Here is a 22,523-nt window from a genome sequence, read left to right on the forward strand (position 1 = left end):
TGTTGTGGTTTATGCTGTTGATGTTGATCCTCGCTTAATGTTGGGAAGTGTCATCCTTTATGGGTCTAACAGAAATTATCGCCAGTAGGCCATGTTCCAAGGCCAGTCAACCAGGCCCCAGCCCAGGCCCAAAGAATTGTCTTTGTTCCGGGTTGGAGCGGCTTTGGGGCGAGAGCTTATCACAGAATTGGCAGTTAGACTTAATTGAATATTCAAATGGTGCTGGGGCTGGGAAAATGGCCTGGGAATACTCATGGAGCCTCCCCCGATTCTACTTTAACTTTCAGCAAAATATTCTCCATTGAACAATAGTTCTTTAAAGATTTTTTAATTGAATTATTTCCGACTGAAGTGTGGAAAAACGACCGCTTTAATTGAAAGTGAATCATTTTTTTTTTGTTTTATTAACGCGGTCGCACTTTGTATTCTTGTAATTGAATTATAAATTGTGTGTGGATATGAAATAAGAGCGCTTAAGTTTGGAAAATTTGCATAAATAATTAACATAAAATGGCAATGCATTGTAAGCCATTTGCATTAAAAGTGTTGAGTCGAATAAAACCGTATTAAATTTTAAGTAGAATTTAATTCGAACAATTCCCATCTCTGAGGAGTCGGTCCTTGTTTGTATTTTATCTACTAAGAACTCTTGGTGATTCTCAGAGGACAACACTTTGAGGAGGTCCCCATGCATGGGAGATTTTATTTTATATATTTTTGCCATCCTTCTCTTCCAGTTGGATGACTTTTGTGTTTCTTGGTGCTATTTTCTTGGCTCTCGCTGAGTGGTCTAATGAAAAGCGTCCAAGTGAGATTTACTTAAACAAATTCCAAGACATTTCCCCAGGCACTAGCCAGATGTCTTGGCCCCTCCGCTGTGAATCTTTTGGATGCATTTTGGTAACATTTTCACAGCTGGCCTTCGCTCGCTTTTCCATCGAGTTTTCTCATTTGGCTGTTTCGAAGTTTGTATAAACTCTGAATAAAATTAAATGTGTTCATTTGCCTATGCAAAATTCAACTATGGCCGGCTTTTTTAAATGCCATAAAAAAGATGAGAGAAATGCACAAATAAATACGAAATAAAATACAAGACAGCTTTTGTTTAAATGCCTTTTATGTGCAATATTGAGCCAGCAGGCATACATATGAGCAATAAATCAATGGCAAATAATTCATGTGCATATTGAATATTTTTGCAGTGCTCGCAATTCGCACAGATCTCGAAAATGTTTGCTGAATATAACGAGAGTATTACACTCACACAAATCCCGATTTATATGTTTCAGTCAAAAAAAATTAGCTTTAACAAGGCTTTGACTTTGCGCAGGACCTTAATTAGAGCGTCTTTTTCCTCTTTCCCTCTCAGGCGGGGAATGTTAAGCCAAATGAATTATAGTATTTGTAGTTAGGAATGGACTTAATGATACCTAAGATACCTAAGTGCGAGCACTTTTTATCTACGATTTTATGCTCGTTCCAGATTACATACATACATATGTCTTGAGAATAAAGATTACAAAAAGATTATTTGAATGCCAATGTGGGTGTAGAAAAACATCGAATTTATTCCATTATTTAGACTACCCCACAAGCCTCGCCCTTACAGGGTATATCAACAAAAGGGAATGTTTTTGCCTTGCTAAAAAAGTACAGGACAAGACGCAGACCCGACATAGTCGTCGGATGTCGGCGACCGGAAATGGCATTAGTACTCAGGCCCAGCGCCCTCCCCGACATTATAATTAAATGCGCTGGCCACGAGGTTCCCTCTCGCCAGGTCTGGCCATCGTCTGGCTCCTCTAAGGGCCACTCGGGGCACGAATAGTGCACCCTGCAAATAATTAGCATGGCTACGAATCCTGTGAGTAATTAAGGTAAGTCAGCTGTTGCCCTCGTCTCAAAGAAGCGGGTAGGAAACAAAAAAAACTGTCGCCCATTGTCAACGGAAATTAAAGTTTAATGGGGCAACGCGTTCAGTTTTTTAGCTGCGATTCGCATGTGGAAGTGCGCGATGAGCTTGTCGCTCTATTTTTTATGCCAGCCAAATGCTGGTTGTATTTCCAGCTATTAAACTAGAATTTTACCAACCAGTTGACAGGAGCACAGGCTGCAGCTGTAAGGCGAGAAAATTGCTGTAAAAATACGGGAAAATTCCCGGCGAGAGTTTTATTTTAACTGGTGGCATGTGAAAAGCAATTACAGAAGTGATTTGGAAATAATTTCCAGAGGGGAAATATTTGGTAAATTGCTAAAAACAAAATCTACCACGGCATATAGGAATTTGAGTATTTTTGTAAGGGAAAAGTTGCAGTTTATAAACAAAATTATTTCCACTGAGAACAGATGGTTTTTAGATTATATTTTGAGTCTGGTTTAAGCCTTGCAGCCATCTGAGGCTATCCCTAATGGCCAAAAGCAAATAATCCATTCACAACGACGTTTATATCACTGATGTGGTAATGGCTCATTGTTTCAATTGTCCATTGTGCGGGGGATATTACATTAATTAATTAGACACCTGCATGGAGTGTACACATATCTCGGCCACTTGTTGGCTCTCATTGGTAGGCAAATATGAGTTTATTCCACTGAATATTGGCTGGTTCAGAAACAACACTTTATCTAGGTCGCTTTTTGCGCTCTCTTGATTAGATTCATTTAATCAACCGAATGCTATCAGCGAATGCTATATACTAAACACTGTCTAGTCAGAGCGAAATTTAGTTAAAAAGACACAAATTTATATACGTTTTTTGGGGAACTTTTGTTTATTTAATACTTATTTTATATCTTGGGTGTTAATGCTTAAATTTTCTTTAAGCTCTCAATTTATTTGCACAACACATAGGCCAAGAGCATTTTGATAGCGAATCGGGGTTATTAGCACGACATTTTTATACGCTAACTCAGCCAATTAGTCACAGTACTCGTTCTAATGAAGCGGAATTTTGGGTCTCATTTTCGATTGTGCGATCACCGTACTTTGACGGATTGAACCTCTAGAAAAATCATAAACACCGCAACGGCCACATAGGCAGCAACGATGAAGAAGATGTGCAGGAGGCTGGTAGTGAAGACCTGGACCACCAGAATCACGGTGCCCAGGCTGAAGACGCAGCTCAGGAAGGCGATCATCAGGATGGTGGACCAGTTGCGAAACCAGGCCAGCTTCTTGTCCGGAGGGGAGACAGATGTCGGCTTGAGCGGACTGTACTCCTTCCGGTACTGGTCCTCGTAGCCGCTGGTAAAGTCGATCTCGTCGTTGGCCGAGGGCTCCCTCGCATTTAGCTTGTCCGTGTCCATTTCGAGACGCGTTCGCCGCTCAACTACGGGTCCGTAACTGGCGGCACAGGGAGCGCGAAAGAGTGTTTATTTCAGTATCTGTTTCCATTTTAGTTGATTACCAATCATCAGGGCCCAAGCAGTTGTTGGCTGCGTCATTATCGCAGCGGCAAAAGGTGTTAATTGAGGCAACAACGAAGCAAACAGAAAAACAGAGAAACGGAGAAACAGAGAAACAGCCGGAGCTGACAATCTTTCTATGTCGTTTTGTGAGTCAGATAAGATATTCGTTTTCTCGCCAGATACCCGAGAACAAGAGAACTGCAGAGCTCCCACAAAACAAGAGCCAGAGATAATGAAAACATAAAATGCAAAAAGAGAGAAAACTCTCATGGCACAAGGAATCTTATCAATTTCTTTCAAGACTCTCCGGAGACCGGACTGTGCTGCTGCCTTCTCTTTGACCACACAGCATTTCGGCCTTTAAAATACTCTTAAAATCTTGTGATAATTGTCCAGTGATAATTTTTGTTTGTACTACTACTATGTTTTGCCTTTGCAAACAAAGTTGTGGCTTGAGGCTTTTTTTTAGAGTTCTTTTCCCATTCAAGGCGTTCCGTAGTTTTTCTGAAAATAAGATCAAAGATACCGTTTTCAGCTTTTTTATACAAAATTTCGATTTGGAGCCAGCACGTTTATTTTAAGAATTACTGATTTTTCCACTGATTGCTCCTATATCAGCTATATCCGACTTCTAAATGTATCTTCTCTACAACAGCTATAGTAATCCAATGTGGAATAATAAACAATCATTTAAGGCTAAAAGATTATAAAGATTCGATGTCAGTGGTTTTGCTATGATACCTTTTCCATGGACGCTTTTTGAGAAGTGTCTGAGGTCAGTCACAAACACTCGCTATGCGTCGCATCGTGGCACATCCGATGGCAGAGAACAACAGAAAATTGAGTACAAGAAAAGCAAACAGTGTACGGGTCGGCTACGAAACAGCAACAATGAAACCCAAGTAAGCATAAAATAAAAACTATACAAAATTTCATCGAGTGTGAATACAAAGTTTCAAAATTTATATCTGCAAATCATTTTTCAAGTATTTGAAGTACACCCAGAGAAAAAAGCCCTGAGCACTCGCTCACTCGCTCTATATAAAGCTCTTTTATTTATATTTAAATAAAAGTTAATTCTATTAAAATTCATTATATTTGTAAATAAAAGCCGAATATTTAATTTAAATGTGGGTGTGTTTCTTTTTACTATGCCATTCTTCTCTCAGTGTACCTTAAGGTTCTACCTTATTTTGGCATGTTTAAACTACTTTAAACTCTTAAAAATTGATATACCAATATTTATAATATTCAAATGAAATTCTTGCAGTGTAGGAATTCAGCTGGATTTGTTTTCTTGGAATTTGTATGAAGCAAGCGCATTGCACGGGATTGACAAGCTCCAGTTGAACTGATTCTTTAGTATGCTAAGAGCCTTGAAGCTGCAAAGATCAGAACCAATTCGAATAGCAATGCTGTAATATACAACTTTTTAAGCCTCTTAGAGTAGTGAAAAATATAATGAAATTGCGTATTCCTTCCAGTGACGACAAGGAGATATTGTTAGATGGCGACAGTTACCGTGACATTGTCCAGATGGATCACCCTGTTCATGTGTCAAATGAAGAACAGCAACCAGATCCACCTGAACATGTGTATATGTCAATTGAAGAGCAGCCACCGGCAGAGTTGGACATTCTTCAAGGCGAGTCTCGATCTTCTAAATTTCTGCACAATTGGAACAGTGTGGGAATTTGCCTGTTTTATAATCTATGCATGATTGTGTTATTGGTGCTAATATTTATCTACAAGCGAAAGAATTAAAATTCAAAGATTCGACAAACTTTTAACAATTAGTTCAAAGAGCAACACGATGTGGTACTCGGAAGCCAGCTTAAATGGGCCAAATGGGTTAACATCAAAGAAAAGCGAAAGCTGCTTTTGTGATCTCCGACCTCCGAGGACCCTAAATGGATTCCAACTTTGTTCTTCTTTATAGCAGCCAAACAATTTAAGTTGTTGACAAAGTCATCAGCATGCAGCAGGCGGCAGCAGGCAGCAGGCGGCAGCCAGCGACTCCCCAAGATACCAGCGCACTCGTAATGCCGCATCAGCAGGAAAAAAGGCAAAGCAGACTTGCCTCTGTTGCACTTTCAGTGTTTCAGCTGCCTTCCAGTTTTGTTGACAGAACTTTTATTTGATGCACCACAAACTCAACGGAATCGGACTGAGCGGAAGGGGGAGGAAGAGGGCGACAAACATCAGCTGAGGAGTGGCTTTCGATGGCTTTCTGTTCAGCAATTAGGCAAATCTTTTGAGGCCAATTTGTTTGTTCTTTTTTCTGGATATTGTGCCACTTCTGGAGCACCCTTTCGACTTTATTGTTTTGCCATTACGAGAGAGAACAACAACAATTAATGTGGCCATACCCATCGGTCTTTTTCTATGCAAACTACAATATAGGGGTCCCTCATCTTATGCAGCTTTTGCACAGACCCCTCGGATCCGATCATTTTATGGAAATGATGGATCGGCTCGTAATGGAAAGAATTTGCTGATTCTCATTCTGTTGCTCTCCCCATGCGACCCTTGATTGAACAGCCCAGCTTTTCTCCTGTAGCATTTTACAAATTCCTTTTACTTTTTTGTGGTTTTGGGTGATGCTTCTATCGGTCGACCTAATCTGTCTTGCGAACAGCCCCATAAATCTCTAAGCCTCACACGATTGAGGCCCATTTCGTGCACCTTGGCCGAGGCTCATTATTCAAATCTAAGACGCGGCTTAAAGTAAAGGCGATAAAAGGACCCATACAAAACAAAAAACACAAAAGAAACGAATCAAAATTCATGGGGCGGTGCGCGAGAATTATAGCGACTTACTTGATGGTTTAAAGGCGCTTGTGCCACAGGACTTGCCCCTGCTTCTGGACGGGGCCATGCGTTTGTTGCTGCAAACTTTTTCCATCAAAAGTTTCGGTTTTCGATACGCCTGCTGGTGGCAGTAGCAGCAGCCACATCCAGCTTCAGCATCAGCATCAGCATCAGCTCCAGCTTCAGGTTGGGCTTCAGCTCGGAAAAAGTGCCACTTCCGCTTTGCGTCAGTGCACACGGCTGCCGAGCACAAAAGTGTGACTGAAGTGGTTTCTGCTTCCAGCCCCATCGGTAGGGTGCCGCCGCCAAACGACAAGCACGGACCGGGGGCTGGTGCTGGTGGTGGTGGTGGCGCCGGTGCCGTGCAACGTTCAGGTGTTAATTAACTGGGGGCCGGACTGCGGCAAGTACTAAATTTAAAACTGCAACTTGCCCAAAATTAATGAGACTTGCATTTGTACGAATTACGCGATGGGAGATTATAATTTGCCTGTGCTACTTTTTTGGTTTTTTTTTGGCAAAGTGAACTTTCAAGTGGCCGAGGAGGATGGCCGTCAGAGCCATGAATATTCAGAGGTCTGCTGAAACATTATATCATCTTAATTTACTTGGGAACGATGTACTCAGGTAGTTTTAAGGAACGATGCTATAAATTATAGAAATTATGTCAACTTTGCCGGTATCCTCAGCTGTTCAGACATCCATTCATTCACTTAGTCTCCATCTATTAACATTTCCACGCATTTGAACATATTTTAGCATATAATTTAAACACAGTTCACTGTTCTAAACTTAATTAAACCTACAGACAAGCCTCATATTAACAAGTGCTTGAGATCCAGACACCATTGATGTCTGTGTGTCATCGGTCTTTGGTCTGTGTGTGTCAGCGAGGAATGTTGGCCAACTACTTAGGGGATATTAGCCGACAAACAGAGGAGGAGACGAGGATGAGTCGAGTCTCGTCCGAGTGAACTGTTGAGCTCAATGCCATGACACTAAATCAATTGGGCCAAGTGTCTGCTGTGACATGTTCAACTAATGATGATAGATCAAGCAGGCACTAAGTCACTCACATGCGGACTGGCAGTGGGGCCTCGCCTGGTTCTGGTGCCTGTTTCTGGTTCTGTTTCTGTTTCTCGTCCTTGTGCGACACCGTAACTAATTTCCCTGCCGGTTACTTGTAGTCTCCTTTGCCATGTCATCCAATGCCATACCATTCCATCGCATTCCGTTCTATTCAACCCCATCCCAGACGAGTGCTGTAAAGGACATTAAGTCGCATGCCGGACAATATGTCAGAGTCATATCTCACCCTTCACTTTACCCATTATTTATTAATTTGATTTAATGTTGATGAAAATTGTGTGCAACTTTCCAGGGTCACTTGTCCGCCTCATTAGTACTAGTCGATGCATCAAAATGTTATTTATTTCATTAACTTTTTGTGGGTTTCCGGTTCCGCTAAACAGCTGCTAGTTTTGGGCAGCGTTTTATCGCATAAATTAAACAAAATAAATTCCAACACCACTTTAATTAAAGGACATAAATAATTTGATGTTAGAAACGTGGTTTTGGGGCTTTTTTCATCTCACTCTTTTCTCACTTTGTCGCTCGAAATTTTAATTAACGAAATGTCGAAATTGCATCTGAATTGCCTTGGGGTTGCGGCGGGTGCCAGACAACGTGAATTATTAGTAAATATTTGCAAATAAATAAGCAATTATGCGAAAGAATGTTGCCAAATTAGTGATAGTACGCTGGATTGCTGAATGTGTTTGTTGCTTTCCAAAGATAATTAAATTTCTATTTTTGCTCATTGAATTTTCGGACTCATGTGTATGTCCCGTACTGTATATACTAGCCCAATCACTAGCCTTAGGCAATGCAGTAAATTAGGAATGTAAATTAGGAATTATATTTCTCTATTGTATGCACATATCTACTTGATTTTCCGAATCATTGACACCTCTAAGCACTGTACAATGCCCCCGATTAGGTCCTCCTTTGTGTATACTTTCGTTGTAAAGATGTAAATAATTAATTTGATTTAATTTTTATTTTCACTAGAATTATCTAGAAAAACTCTTCAGGATTGAAGAACATACAAGTAGTTTTCAATTAGCTGTTGGAGTGCTCTGAAGAGTCCTACACAGACACACAAATATTTTAAATTTCACTAAAAATACGTATGTCCTAATCCTTCGTCTGATAAATTTCCCTCCAACGTTCCCCGAAAACATGGACAGTCAAGCACTGCCATGCCTAATCCATTACTACGGAGTGTAATCTTTTCCACAGAATCGCTGTCCTCTGATGAGCATGTGCTTGAAAGAGAGTCTTCAAGACGAGAGTCTTGAGGGAAAGTCTTCAATCACAAAGGTCTTTGGCGATTCTGTGGAAAAGATTACGCTTTTCCGGCAACCCAGGATGGAATTGAACGAAATACTCAATTAAATATCCTTGGAAATGATTTTTATATAAAAAGCATTAGAATCATAAATGGAGCAGCAACTTTGTTTTAAAGTCAGATTTAGACAAATGAGTGCAATTGAATTTTTCACGTATTTAATTGAAACGCATTATGCCAGATTGCATGCAATTATACATACATCTATGTGGACTAATTGCAGCCATATGTTTTTTATTAAATTATAAATTTCATTTGCATTGGCAGTGCAAAGCCTCCGCAATCGGCTTACTCTCTAATGCCCATTAAACGTAATTAACTTTGCGCACATTACTCGCATTGGGTACTCGCACCGCCGCCGCAAATAAATAAATGTTGCACATTTTGGGGAAATTTAAAAAATACTTCGGTTAAGTGGTGACAAATTGGACGTGAAGTTTGAAATTAATTTTATACTATTTTGACAGTTAATGTTTTCCCTGTTGGACTTTTGGACTGTTAGTTTATTAAATTAAGCAGGCATTAAACGTGACTGCAAGTCTGTGGGCCTGGTATTTGGGTCATCAGTGGGAAAAACCAGCGCCAGTTCCAGTTCCAGTTCCAGGGCTGGAATTTAATTAAATGCGCGAATAAATTATGCAATATAATGGCAAACGCACTCACACGGTGCCCTTGCATATGGAATCGTATATTTCATTGCCTTTGGGTTAATACAGGGCCCAGAGAGAGACCCAGCCCCAGACCCAGCGAGACACACAGTCACTGGCATAATTATATTTCCAAATATTGCATTCTGCACGCCGAAAAGTATGCCAGTCGCTGTCGACTGGTGTCGCCCCGTCCTCATCCGGGGTCCTGTCCTGGGTCCTGCACTATTATTAATGCAATTGCTGTGGCGATGATGGGGTGGCGCCTCCCCGAGACCACAATTACATCCCAAAACGTACATTATTACTCTGGAGATTTGCGAGCTTAATTCTTGTTAACCATTACACTTTCCTCTGAAAGAGAAACATCTATTCTGCCTATTTTGAGAGGGGTCTTTTCTATCCCAAACATATACTTCCCCGCCATCCTCAGAGATACATATATGTATAGTAGAGCTCTTGTTTGACAGGTCGGATAACGGGCAGGATGAGGTTGAATTTTGGCGATTGCCACCATAGGTTTTCCTCTCACTGCAGGGACTGTTTACTCATTAGGTATCCTAAAGTCTAGACAGCCCTGTAATTTTTACTTCACTCTTGCATCATTGACTATTTGGAAAACAAGGTTTTTGGTGATAATGGTGATAATATTGTAAAGAGAGTGCAAATGAAATCATTATCGGGAACATTATCGAATCGGAGGGCGATTGTCGACAGCCTGAATAACCGCAGGATTTGTTTTGGCTGCCATTTGCGTGGGGCGGATATGGTGGATATGGGCGTGTCACAGTTTCAATTTACATGCTTGTACTTCACACGCATGTCCATAATTTGCAACACACGCATACTGGTGCACACCCGCACCCAGGCACACATACAAGTGCAACAAAATTGCCATTGCCTCGGCTTGTTATTGTTTCTGCTGCCACTTTCCCCGCTGCTGTTTCCCGTTCGGTTCAAAACAGTTTGCACATTGTCGTCATTAACGACAGTCCTTATGCCCTTGTAGAGGGTATTACGAAATGATAGAGGAGAGAGAATCGGATCAACAGACGAGTAGATTTGGACATGTCTTTCTGTTAATCTAAAACACAACTAAATCCAAAGAAAACTCTGCAATACTTGTGTCCATGATCGATTGACCAAGGGTAAGATAGGGTAACTAAGTTTCGAACTCTGAACCAGTCCTTCCTCTCCTGTTGTTGATGTTCCTGCTGAAAGGCAGGGGCCATTCAGTGGGGTAGACCGCTGTGCAGTGCCATAATAATGCCATTGTTTATGCTGCTCCCGGCCTCGGCCCCGGCTTCGGCCCTAATATCAGAGTAATTTCAATATTTAGTCAACCACTTAATAATGTGCGGCTTACTAATGATTATTAATTATTGTTAAATGTTTGTTATCATTCTGGTGTTGCCATTGTCTGTGCTCTGCCACGGAGTGCAGTGTGGGGCTCTGTTCCTTGCGGTTTTGCTGTAAGCCGGTTAACCGCATATCACGACGGATGTGGATGGAAGTTATGGATGGACGTTCACGTGTGACGCAGGTGAAATGCTATGCCATGACTCAAACGGGCTCCAACGATGCCTGGAATGTCGAGTGCATATTAGCTGGATCTATAATTATGGTATCTAGTTACCAGAAGGGGAGGTTGTACAGGAGCTGATTTACACAAAAGTACGCTTTGAAAGGGGAATCTCGTTTGATATCCGTACACCTGAATGCCTTTATTCAATGTGCTCACGTTTTCAGGCCATTATGCACTCCATTACCAGATCATCGATAAGATTCGGCGTGTTTATTTATTATGTACAGGCACCCGACCAGGCAAGACCAATCCCCTTTGCCTCTAATTACAAGTATGGTCAACAATTAAAAGTCATTTATTATCTTCGCTGCCTCGTCCTTGGCCATAACAATGACTTATGGCCACTAATTAAATCAGCAAATTACAAGCACGCACATTACATAAATTGTAAATTACAAATAATCCCCCCAGGGCCCCCCAGGGGTAAGTAACTGCTCGGCCAGGTGAAATCTCTGCGAGCACACATCCTTGAGCATTTAAGGAAACGACTTCAAATTTAAGGAGGTAATCGCTCTAAGTTTTGGCCTGCTATTGATGTGAATATGTTTGAATAAAATGTATCTATGTGTGTATCTATCCGCTTGCAATTCAGGGATTATTCGAGTACGTTTACCCTAGCTAATTCATTGCATTTCGAAGGCATCCCAGCCTTCTGTGCGTGCACGTCGCCTCTTATTGGAGGCTCAAGGGCAATACATCCACCAGGAAAGGGCAGGATCATCGCGGATCCAACCTTTTTCGCTGGTTTGTCCATTAAATTTGAGTACGTCGTGGCTGAGCATCTCCCTTCTTCGGAAGAAGGAAAGTTTCTTCGATCTCGCTCGCCACTAAGTCGCTATCATCATTCGGCCTTACTTTAGATTAAATTTTTATCACGAAAAACAGTAAAACACAATGTAAGAGTTCTGATGCATAGATTTAAGTTTAAGGAACTATTGTTGACTTTTTAAGAGTTTGTAAGCTTTGCCGCGCCATAAACTGGCACTGTTTTTCTTCGTTTTTTGTTTTCGTCTAAAATGGTAAGTGCTCTTCGCCCGACTATGTTTTCATATGGATACGTATATGCCATGCAGATTCCCACCATCCCCAAGTCCGACTGGCTGCCAAACCACAAACGGGACCCTAAGGCAGAGGATGCTGCCAAGTCAGCTGCTACCGAGCTCTGGTGCTGCTCCTTCCGCTACTGCTGTCAACACTCGGGACTCGGAGCTGTCAATCTCAGTGTTGTGGCACAGTAGCAGTGGCAGTGGCAGTGGCAGCTTGTATTAAAAGAAGTCATCCTGTGCGCCCTGCCCAGTGTTTGCCCCAAATCAGCTCTACAGGTATCCATATCCTTCCTTCTATGTACGGGTATGTGGTGTGGCTGGGACAGGTGAACTTGGCTCTAACATTTCACTCACTTTTGGTGGACTTTAAAAACAATTTATGCAACATTCTGCGGCGATGGGGCCCTGCATTGCGTTGGTGCCACATGCCCGCAAACTTCGGCATGTCCCAAAAGAGCCAAGACCAGCAACGTTGTCGTAGATGTGGCAGCAGCCAGTGCAAAATACGCGTTAAATGCGCAAAGCGTGCGGCACGCGCGGTGATAGCCAGGAAGTCTGGGGGCTGCAAATGGGGGCCCTGTGAATATGTTGTCAAATTCTCGTGAGGGCTTTAGTTGTTGCCTTTGTCTTGCTGCTTCTTGTGGCGTGGAAGGCGGCAGTCAGATGCCAAGCAGTCAAGCAGCCGAGCAGCCGAGTATCCAGGCAAGCATATTTCAAAAACCCAACTCCTGAGTGGGCTAAGTGCCTGCTTACAGATACATTTGCCTAAAGTATAACGTCTAACGTCTAACGTCTTCGCTCCACTCTCAGTCACACTCAGTTCCATGTCTGCCCGTCTTGAGCGTATATCACTTTTATTTGAGTTTGTGTTTGTGGCATTAGACATATTACGTATACGCATACGCATACGCTCGGGCTCCGCACACGCATGCAGCCATCACGTTCCGTGCATTACACCAGAACAAGGCTTAGGCCCCGTCCTGTTGCTCGTCTCAAATTAGAAGATTATGATTTTTGCCTTGGCTCTAAGCTTTTGCTAATGGCTTAAGCTTATGCTTTTTCCCCTTCTTTGTTGTAGTACCGAGCAGGCAAAGGCGGACTTAAAGTTTCTCAATATTCGTGAACTGTGTTCCTGTAAGCTTATACATTTTAAATATACTCGTACTTCCGCAATTTGTTAAGTTTTCTAAGAGGATTTTGTTTGCATTTTTTTAATTGTTTGCAAACTTTATCTTGTATGCAAATATTGGATAAAATCCTTGAATCCCTGAAAATTTCTCTCAAATCAAAACTTGAAATTCAAGCAAATTTGTTTATTTTATCTTAAACCAAAAAACCACTTACCTGTTTGTTGTATGTTCTTGTAAAGTAAGTTAAGTAAGAGTCCCAGAAGTGAAAGGGCAAAAAGCATGGAAAATTATCTGCATCCGCATCCGCATCCGCATCTCCATGCTCATCATTCTTATGCAGCGAGCAAATAGTTGTCGGAAAACAAAGAAATGAAACAGTCGGAAAACTCACTTAAATATGGATTTTGTTGCATTAAATCTCTTGTTGCAGTCTGCCGCTTTGAGCTTCCTTCCCCCCTTCCCCCCTTCCCCCTTTGCATTAGCTTTTCTTTTCTGCTCCCAAAAAAGTTCTTTATAGAGGGGGGGGGAAAACTTCTTTTGACTGATTTTATTGTTGCCTTTGGCTGCATGCATCATTTATGGCTCGTGTGCTCTGCAGCATCCGGAAAATGCATTTCTAGCTGCTTCAACACTTTATTTACCCGCATACAGACCCTCAGCCAAATCATCCGCATGCACAGCCACACCCAAACCCACACCCACTCTCGAGCCCCAATGTCAATGTTTATTGATGCAAAACAAGATTTTCCCGCTGACTGCAAGGAAAATGGAAAAATTCAAGCCATTCGCTGGGTTCCATACACGTTCGTGTTTTCCTTTAATCGTCTTACGTATCCAATGGATTGAAAGAATGGGGTCACCATGTTGTCTGGCTATAAATGATAGTTTACTTATAATATGGAAAGCATATAGACTCTATTGACTGCTGTGACCTCACTGAAACAGCCAAACTTTCCCTTCATTTCGGATCATAACTTGGGTCAAGGGTATTTAACATTATTAAACAAACTCCTATTAAATCCCTCATGGAATTCGAGAGCTTAACCTTTTCGTTATCTTCTACCGACTCAAAGACTGGGATTCCTCTCTTTGTTGGCTTAGAGACGAAACGTTTACACTTGGTAATGGATTTTAAACAGTTGGCTTTGAGCACAACTGCCTGCGGTTCAACAGGTAAATTGATCAACATTCTGCTACAATTTCGCTTTCCTTTCTCCCAGTCGCAGCACTTCCTGCAGCGCCACGAAATCAACACAATTAACAAACTTCACACACCTGAAGATAGAGAGACACCGAACAGACAGATAGACAGACAAACCTTCATTTGCACTTCAGGTAGTAGACAAAGTAATCATGCTGAAAACACCGCAAAACGCTGTGGAAATTTGCTGGAAACTAACCCACATACTCGTACAGACAGAGACAGAGACAGGAAGACAGGAAGACAGCTTTTAATTGCATGCGCTTTGGAAAATGCACTGCAGGTTGCAGGTTGCAGGTTGCTGGTTGCACGTTGAAGCCCAGCCACTGATTCAAAGTTTTTCACGTTGCCTGCTGATGCCTGCAACTACTTCACTTAGCAGGGCCGCAGGGCCAGCTAAAAAGCGTTGCCGAGCATTAAAGCCAAGTGCAAACACGACAATGACAGGCGACAGGCAGGAGGCAGCAGGCGACAGGCGACAACAGCCAAAGATTATCCCTGATGCTTAAATTTAAGCGTGTTGGGGGTCGGTCTTGGTCTTGGTCGTGGCTCCGGGAAACGCTGGAAATGTGCGAAATCTAAGGAACGTGGCAAACGTGAGGGAGGTGCGTGTCATGCTCTAATGCTCATTGCGCAATCAGTTTGCTTAAGTTGGCTTTTGAGGGATGCGAGCGTGACACATAAATACAATGATATTGATTTCCCGAATAAAGATGTTGCAGCATAGATTTCGAGGGAGCAGAGATCTCGGCAACGGCTTTAAGATACATTTGACACACTATTTGTACAGATTATGTTTATCCCAGTATAAAGTCTCTGCTTCCATCTCTAGCCAAAAAATTGCGTATACGACCTGTGGAAAATGTGAGCCACAACCGAGGAACCACCAAGTGCTGCTGATGTTTGGAAGGGCCTACCAGGGACTATAGTTTCCCACCGCTTACCCAACAAGTAATCATAATAAGTGCTGGCCAGCATGCAGAGCCGTTGCACAACTTAACAAACATTTGGCCTCTTGGAGCTCTTGGACTTCCTTTAAAAGAGACCATTGGAGCTTTAATGTTTGCTCTTTGCCATGTTTCCCTCAAACAGGACACACAAAATCAATGCCAGAAAACGCTTCTGCAGCCACGTGCAACATTTTTGATGTGTGTTTGAAATTATTTGTGGTGATTCTACGGTTTTGTGGCTGTCTGTGGAAAGAGTTCCCACTGTGGCAGGTAACATTAATGCGCATTTAGCATTCGTTTGGATTTCGGTTAGGGGTTTATCTGCGGGTAAGGAGGCTGCTGCTGCTGCTGATGGCTCTGTGACGTGCCTGGAAATTTCAATGAGCAGAACTAATACATTTTTGAAATGGCATTGAAAATCAGAGTCGTGTGTTATTTATGCCTGGAATTGATTTACCACATTTGTTGGATATAAACATAGATTTTCTTTTAGCAAAATGTTTACTCAAAAGTTGAGAGAATTTATAGACGGCGAAATTGATAAGATTGAACTGAGGTCAAGGCTAATCCTGTGATGAGTGGTCGAGCAATGAGAGAACGTCTCTCTTTAGTTTCCCAAGCAAAAAAGACAATATTCCTCGAACGATTCCATCCATGCCAATCCTGGTGCCATTATTAGCATGAAAATGTTACCAAATAGCACTTGATTATTATTCATTGTCTGCTCATTGAGCGCAACTTTATTCTCTGTATCTTTTTTCTTCCTTTTCTCCGGCTAAGCGGGCACGGGGCGTCAATTATGCTAACAACCTCAAACACTCATAATCACTCCACAGGCAATCGTTTAGATAAGAGCGCGCTGCGCCAAGGAAACGCTGCGGGATATGCGATGGCTTCGCAGGAGACTAGACGGCCGTACTTAGGAGCGGCGAATCGTGAAACAAAGGGCACAGCAAGCTGAATAAATAGCACGATAAATGCCATAAACAAGAGCCAAAAAACTTTCACCAGAATGCGAAAAGAAACCGAACAAAGTCCAATAAAAGTCACGCAGCCACGATGCAGAGAGTCAGCACAAATGTCCGAAAACAAGTCCATGTCCGAGTCCGAGTGAGAGTCCGAGACCGAGTGCGAGTCCATAAAAAGCAACAACTAAAGAAAAGTGCTCAGGCTTGATATCATAATTGCTTTAAGGAAACCCTTGCGTACAATTTGCAACTAGGTGGCAACACCGCCCCGCTCCGGCCCGCCCTGTGAACCGGTAACAACTCTCCAAGGACGAGATTTATGCGATTGCCGATAAGGACACTCGGGGAGTGGAGTCGAGTCTTTTGTCGTGTAATGGCATTTGTAAGCGTTGCCAGTGGGAAGCTCCTTAAGGCAATCACATTGTCCTTATTGGCCGTCGTCCCAGCCAAGGACCTCATTCTCACTCCCCTCTCGGAGCTGAGCCATTGTCCTGCTCCCGTAGCTGTATAATTTTCATTTTTGTATGCAGACTGCTTCTCTGGCAGGACTTTTCGTGTATTTATTGTTTTTTTAAACGCTCATTTCAATTAACATCGAAGACCAAACAAAAACTCGTACTGCCTTTCATATTAATTATTCATTAATAAAGCGTCAAAACAATACCATTTCTTTATGTATTTTCTACTTGTGAATGTGTAGAAGAACCGTCTTAATTGGACTATTCTGGCTGCTTTTTGCAGTTGTATATTTATGATAATTGTTTGGGCTATTTATAGCAAGATTCGGGTAGGCTTTTTTGGGTAGGCGTGAGGCACGTCGCCGTCTCCTTTGAAAGAGATTCATATTTATGAGAATCGAAGTTTATGAGTGAATATTTTATGTTTATCGATAAAGTTGGTTTTAAGAATGTCTAGACCTGGTCGAAAATGGATATTCCTGATTTGCATAGACCGTTAAATAAAGCATCATATTTCTAGATTTTTCAGATTTCGCTGAACTATGAAATGGTGCCTTTCAAATTCGTTAAATTCTTTCAACTGCCATTCACTTTATCTTGCCAATTTCCAAGTGGTATAAAGATTTCTTAAAAATGGCTTTCATCCATTCTGGCCAAACGAGAATGTATTTTCAATCACTCATAATAGAGCGAAAGCTTTCCCAGGAAGTTTCTCCGCATAATTTACAACTATGCTCTAGTTAGCATTCCCATTCCCGTGCCCATTAAGATCCGTGTTGACCTTTGCCCAGGACCCGAGAAAACTTCACGGTGCCAGAGTTAATGCGGCTACAAATTTTCGCTATCATCGTGGCACGCTATCGGCATCATTCATCATGCGCTGCCAAACAATTGACAACATAAAACGGCAAGGACGAGGACCGGGACGAGGTGCCGCAGTGCTAAAAATCCCCCCTGCCCCCCTCCCCAACTAAATCCAACATTTACCTGCAAATGAAACTTTTGAATTTTGATTGCGCTGGCGCTGATGCTGGAACGTATTCGGGCTGGGGTTGGCGCTGGTGTCGGGGTTCATTGTTATGGTAAAGTGCTTTCTTTTTATCTTTTGCTTCTTGCACGGTGGCTTAAACTGGGTCGTCAGTCAGTCCGTGGGTTGGTCGGGCACTTCATATGCAAAGTATGATCCACTTAATGCGATTTATAACGCTACTACAGCCCCCAGTCTGAGGTGGCGCCAAGCAAATATACTCGTAGTGTATCGAGTGCCCGGAGCCCTGCGTAAACTATGCCTTGGGCTGCAGCATCAGCTGTAGATTCGCCTTTCCATATACTCGTTTGTTCCGCCTGTCATGCCCATCAGCCTCCTGTCTCCAGTCTGCTGTCTCCTGTCAGTCTCCAGGAGCCGCTGTCGCCTTCGACGCCTCGGTGCTGTAGTCGATGATGCTGCGCTTTCATTCATGGCGATTATGTCGAGTCTGCCATTGTTGCCATAGCCTTAGAAAATCCATTTCAAATCCCCAGTTTAGCGCAAATTTATACGGTGAAAACTGTATTTTGTATTTTGTTTTCTCTTTTTTTTTTTCTCATTTCCTTCTGCTTCTTTTTATGCTAGTCGTATTTATGTCATAAACTCGCTTTAGTTGTTTTAATTTAACGCCAAAATGCAAAAAGTAAATGAAGACGAGGCCAAGGAAGGAATCGGTTTATGCAGCGCTTTTCCCCCTCTGATGATGTTACATAATTGTGCGCGAACACTTCCATTTAAAACAGATTTCGCTTCGATGGACCAAGCCCCCAACCTCAACGGGGGCCTGAGCCAGCACCGGGCCCCATGTCGTATGCGTAACATTGTTAGCCATTGTTCTTGGCCGCGCATCCCCGCGGGGTAGTCGCTCCGCTATGGTGCTATGGTGTGTGCATTCGCGGTTCAGAAGAAACCAGAAGTAAAAGCGGCATACGAAGCTTGGAGTACCCTAGAAGGTCCAAGGTTTCATGGCACCTGAGGGCTATAGTGGGACGATCTACTATTATAATTTGTGTAAAATATATAGTTACGGCTTTGTATGTTAGGTATATAATAGTTTGATCTTTTCTTGACAGTGCTGGGGCAGATCTATATTGATGGAGATACAAGCTTATATAAACCCAAAAAACCCAAATTGGTACTCTATAGCTTCGCGAAACAACTGATCATAATACCCTCCGTGAGGTCATAGAAGGGTAACAAGGTTGTGCAAAAAGCATAATCAAATATGAGAAAATTCGGGCAGACTGTATCCTTTTATCCCGTTTGGTGGTACACATAAAATTTCAGAGAAGGGCAAAAAATATTGCCAGAAATGGCGGTGCTGCGATTTAACTTTATCAACTGCTGCAGAAATTCATCGGAGCGGCCCGCACGTGTGTAAGAAAATGGTCTCTTGAAACTTGGCTGCCGCCACAAGTTGCCGACTCATTAGCAGCTACTTAAAAACTACTCGAGCAACAGCTGTCAGGTGTGCTCATACGACACAGAGCCCGTGCCACACCGTTCCTGCCACGTTATATTCAGACTGGCGCATAACGGTGGCAAATGTCAACATAACGTTACATTCAGGTAAACTGACAGGCAGGTCTCCGTGGGGCAACAGCTCTGGTCCCTGGTCCCTGGTCCCCGGTCCCCGGTTTCTGGTCTGCGCTCTCTGGCGGTTAATTAAAAAATGGAATCCTGCCAACGCACCGCAAAACACACACAAAAAACAAAAAAAAAAGAACCCGAGTGTTGAAGTATTGCTGCAGGGAATAAGCGTATGCGAAAATTTCTGCTTAAAGCTGATGATTACTACTTCTAGTTAGCTACTAAATTTAGTCCAGCATATACTGGGAAACTTTATCTGCTTTTTGCTGCGTTGCACCTGTCAATGAGCTCATTAAATTGCAATTTGAGAAGATAATTTAGTAGAAATGGAGCCGGAGCTCAGTGCTGATTACGCGTACTTAATGGCTAACTTTTTTCCACATTGTCTTCCATTTCTCTCTGTCTGCTCTTTGAAAGTTTTGCTGCATTCATAATTAAATATGTCTGGAGTTTTACTTACTTCACAGCTCTACGGTTCTATGGGTTTTTTTTTCCTTTTTGCGGGAATAATTTTAGTAAAATTGCAAAAATGTTATGCCCGCAGAAGAGTGGTCAGTGAAGAGATAAAAAGTTATCCAAGTGGGTTTACAATTATAATTAAATTAGTTGCAGGTGTGTGCAGAGGAGATGCTTGATAGAAGTTGCAGAAATCTAAGTGTTATTTGATTTGTTAGTTAATGGAACTGAGAGGTAAATGAAAACAGCATTTATATGCATTTGAGAGCAGTCCTTTTCAGTGCAACAATTTCTTTCGCCTTCAAATCTGAGACTTTAAGCCGAGTTCAAGGCTAACTTCAACCGAAGATTGGCAAGTGGTTGGCCCTGGGATATAATTTAATACCAATAAAATTGTTTGTCTTTCGTTAAAATTAAATTTCACACTTTTCATTCCTTTGCCAATTCAATTTTTGATATTATTCCCTGACAGACCAATAAAATTGTCACATTTCGCAACATGTCTCTGACAGTTGTGTGCGGTTTGAAGAAGGAGATGCTTCTTCTGGCTCCCGCTCCAGCTCTGGTGCTGGTTACGACTTGTTGTTGGGTCAGTTTATTGTTTGCCGGGGAATACCACCAGGGAAGGGAGAGGGCAACGCCTGCTCCGTGTTGTTTGGACGGGGTGTACGAGTATGCATCATTGAAATATGTTTTTCGTTTACAGCAGCAACAGCAGCCGAAGAACAGGACAGAACAGCCCAGAACAAGCGAAAGCCGAGTGCAAAAATATTTTAGCAGCAGGAGAGGAGCCGCCGGAGCAGGAACAGCGTCCTGTGGCAGAGCCACGTTACCGCAGCAGGCGGCCGACCAAAAACCAAACATTAAAAAAGGAGAGAAATACCAAAAGCAAAACCTTCATTAATCTTATTCAATGTCCGGCACATACTTTAACCCGATCCAGCCTCCAGTCCTCCAGATCTCCAGCATTCAGTCCTCCCACAGCCAGACGAGTATGTTTGTTTGTTTGTTTGTTCGCCCGCAGAGGGGTCGAAGTATAAACAATTTGCACATTTTAAGTTGATTTCTTTTGCGGAGTGGCGCATCCTCGGAGCCTCGGAGTGCTGCAACCTTGCATCGGTCACGCATTGCATACGTGTGTATTAAGTATACGCAGTGTGGTGTCCTGCGATCTGGCTTCCCAGCAACTTTATGTGCTTTACGTGCAGACAAAGAAACATAAAAACGCAATCGAAGCATTATCAAGTATCTGCAAATACCATATGCCAGGGTGAATCTTAAATTATTGACAATTTTCTAGCTGCAACTGGAGGTTGAACTATTGTGCAACTTTTGGAAAATCAATTAGCCATGACATCTGCATATTTAAATAGAAATTACAAGATTTTCCGATTAATAAATGGCCTCCAGAAGTCAACACGGCAGCTGTTGTGCATGAATTAGCATAGTTAGAGACGGAATTTACATATATGGCAAAATATTTTGGGAAATATTCCTATGCACCACATTACGCATACGACGTGTGTGTCAGTTGACTTTTGTGGATATTGGCACGGCAATTCATATTCAATTCATTAGCTGGACAGAGGGGACAGGTTGCAAGGGTGGCTTTACAGTTCAAGTGGAATTAGCATAATTCAAAACTGGGCTTATTCTATATCCAATTGTCATGTGAAGGCATTGGTGGACAAGTAATTGGACATAACAGTTAAGCGGCGTTTAATTTTCTCATTTTTGACTTAAGAAAAGGTTTTTCTTTCGTAGAAAGGTTTGGCATAACATTTGACCTATGCAAAAGCATTTTCCGACAGAGCTTTCATATGCTTTAGTCTCATAACGTCTTTGTTTCAACGTTGAGGTAGACTTATTGTGTTCCAATCACATGCAAATCCCTTCCACATGAACTTTCTCAAATGCTCCTCTCCTCCCGCATTCCCACCATGTTTCCCTGCGCTAGGAAACTGGAAACATTTGCTCTTTTTGCCAGCTGGCAGTGTGTATTGCTTTCAAATCATCCTCAATCTTGCGGCTTGCGGATGGCTTTCAGTCTGCGGAAATCAAAAGACACATTGTGCCCCGCCTGGCAAGTGCATCATGTGGCAGACTGGGACAAACAACAACGTCGTTGTGGCTGTCATTGACACACAGTCGGAGGGACGGCATGACTGGAGGATGGATTTTCCATGCACATTATGGAAAAGGACGTGCCTGACGGCTCCCAGGGAGAGTGGCTAAGAGGAGATCGTCGGCGTAGCGCCCAACTATAAAGTCACAAAGTCAATTCATGGCTGCTGCAGTCGACGCACATAAATAAGCCCAAGAGGTTGGCAGATGTCGGGCCTGAGGACTCCTGAATCTGCTGGAACTGCCAGTAAACTGCTTTGACTGATGAGCGGCTCTCAATGGCGGCTAAACAGCCGAGTCCGCTGCTGGCTGGCGCATTAATTTCAGCCGGCTACGAAAATCCTTTAACTATTACCTCAAAGCCCGTCTGACTCACAATTTGCCTGAAGTTTCTACCCTGCAAAAACACTCATTCACTGCTTGAACAAGTGACACAGAAGGAACAGAGAGAGACAGAGGGACAGAGAGAGAGAGAGAGAGCAAAGTTTTGTAAAAGTAATAACAATGGCCAACTGACTAAAAGTTTATTACAATGATGATCATGCGGATGACGATGATGGCAAGAATGCATTAAATTAAATACAAACGAAAGGAAAACAATCCTACAAGAGCAACAAAATCTGCAACGAGTTTTGTTTGTGACTGCTTTATTTACATGAAGTTTTTCATTTGTTTTCTTGTCAACATCGGAGTGGAAAAATACAAATGGCTG

General features: G+C 42.4%; 2 protein-coding genes across 2 annotated transcripts; one reads left to right on the plus strand and one right to left on the minus strand.

Annotated features, from left to right (window-relative positions):
- Nucleotides 1-2,748: 2,748 nt before the first annotated feature.
- On the minus strand, nucleotides 2,749-3,364 carry LOC108162854. Its single transcript, XM_017297799.2, has one exon. It carries the CDS (start codon nucleotides 3,304-3,306, stop codon nucleotides 2,977-2,979), a length of 330 nt encoding a protein of 109 aa, XP_017153288.1. The 5' UTR covers nucleotides 3,307-3,364; the 3' UTR covers nucleotides 2,749-2,976.
- Nucleotides 3,365-4,709: 1,345 nt separating this feature from the next.
- On the plus strand, nucleotides 4,710-5,195 carry LOC117189080. The gene is made up of 2 exons (XM_033394051.1): nucleotides 4,710-4,825; nucleotides 4,893-5,195. The coding sequence occupies exons 1-2, from the start codon at nucleotides 4,773-4,775 to the stop codon at nucleotides 5,170-5,172; spliced, it is 333 nt and encodes a 110-aa protein (XP_033249942.1). The 5' UTR covers nucleotides 4,710-4,772; the 3' UTR covers nucleotides 5,173-5,195.
- Nucleotides 5,196-22,523: the final 17,328 nt, after the last annotated feature.

The sequence above is a fragment of the Drosophila miranda genome, chromosome 4, assembly GCF_003369915.1.
Source record: "Drosophila miranda strain MSH22 chromosome 4, D.miranda_PacBio2.1, whole genome shotgun sequence".
NCBI lineage: Eukaryota > Metazoa > Arthropoda > Insecta > Diptera > Drosophilidae > Drosophila > Drosophila miranda.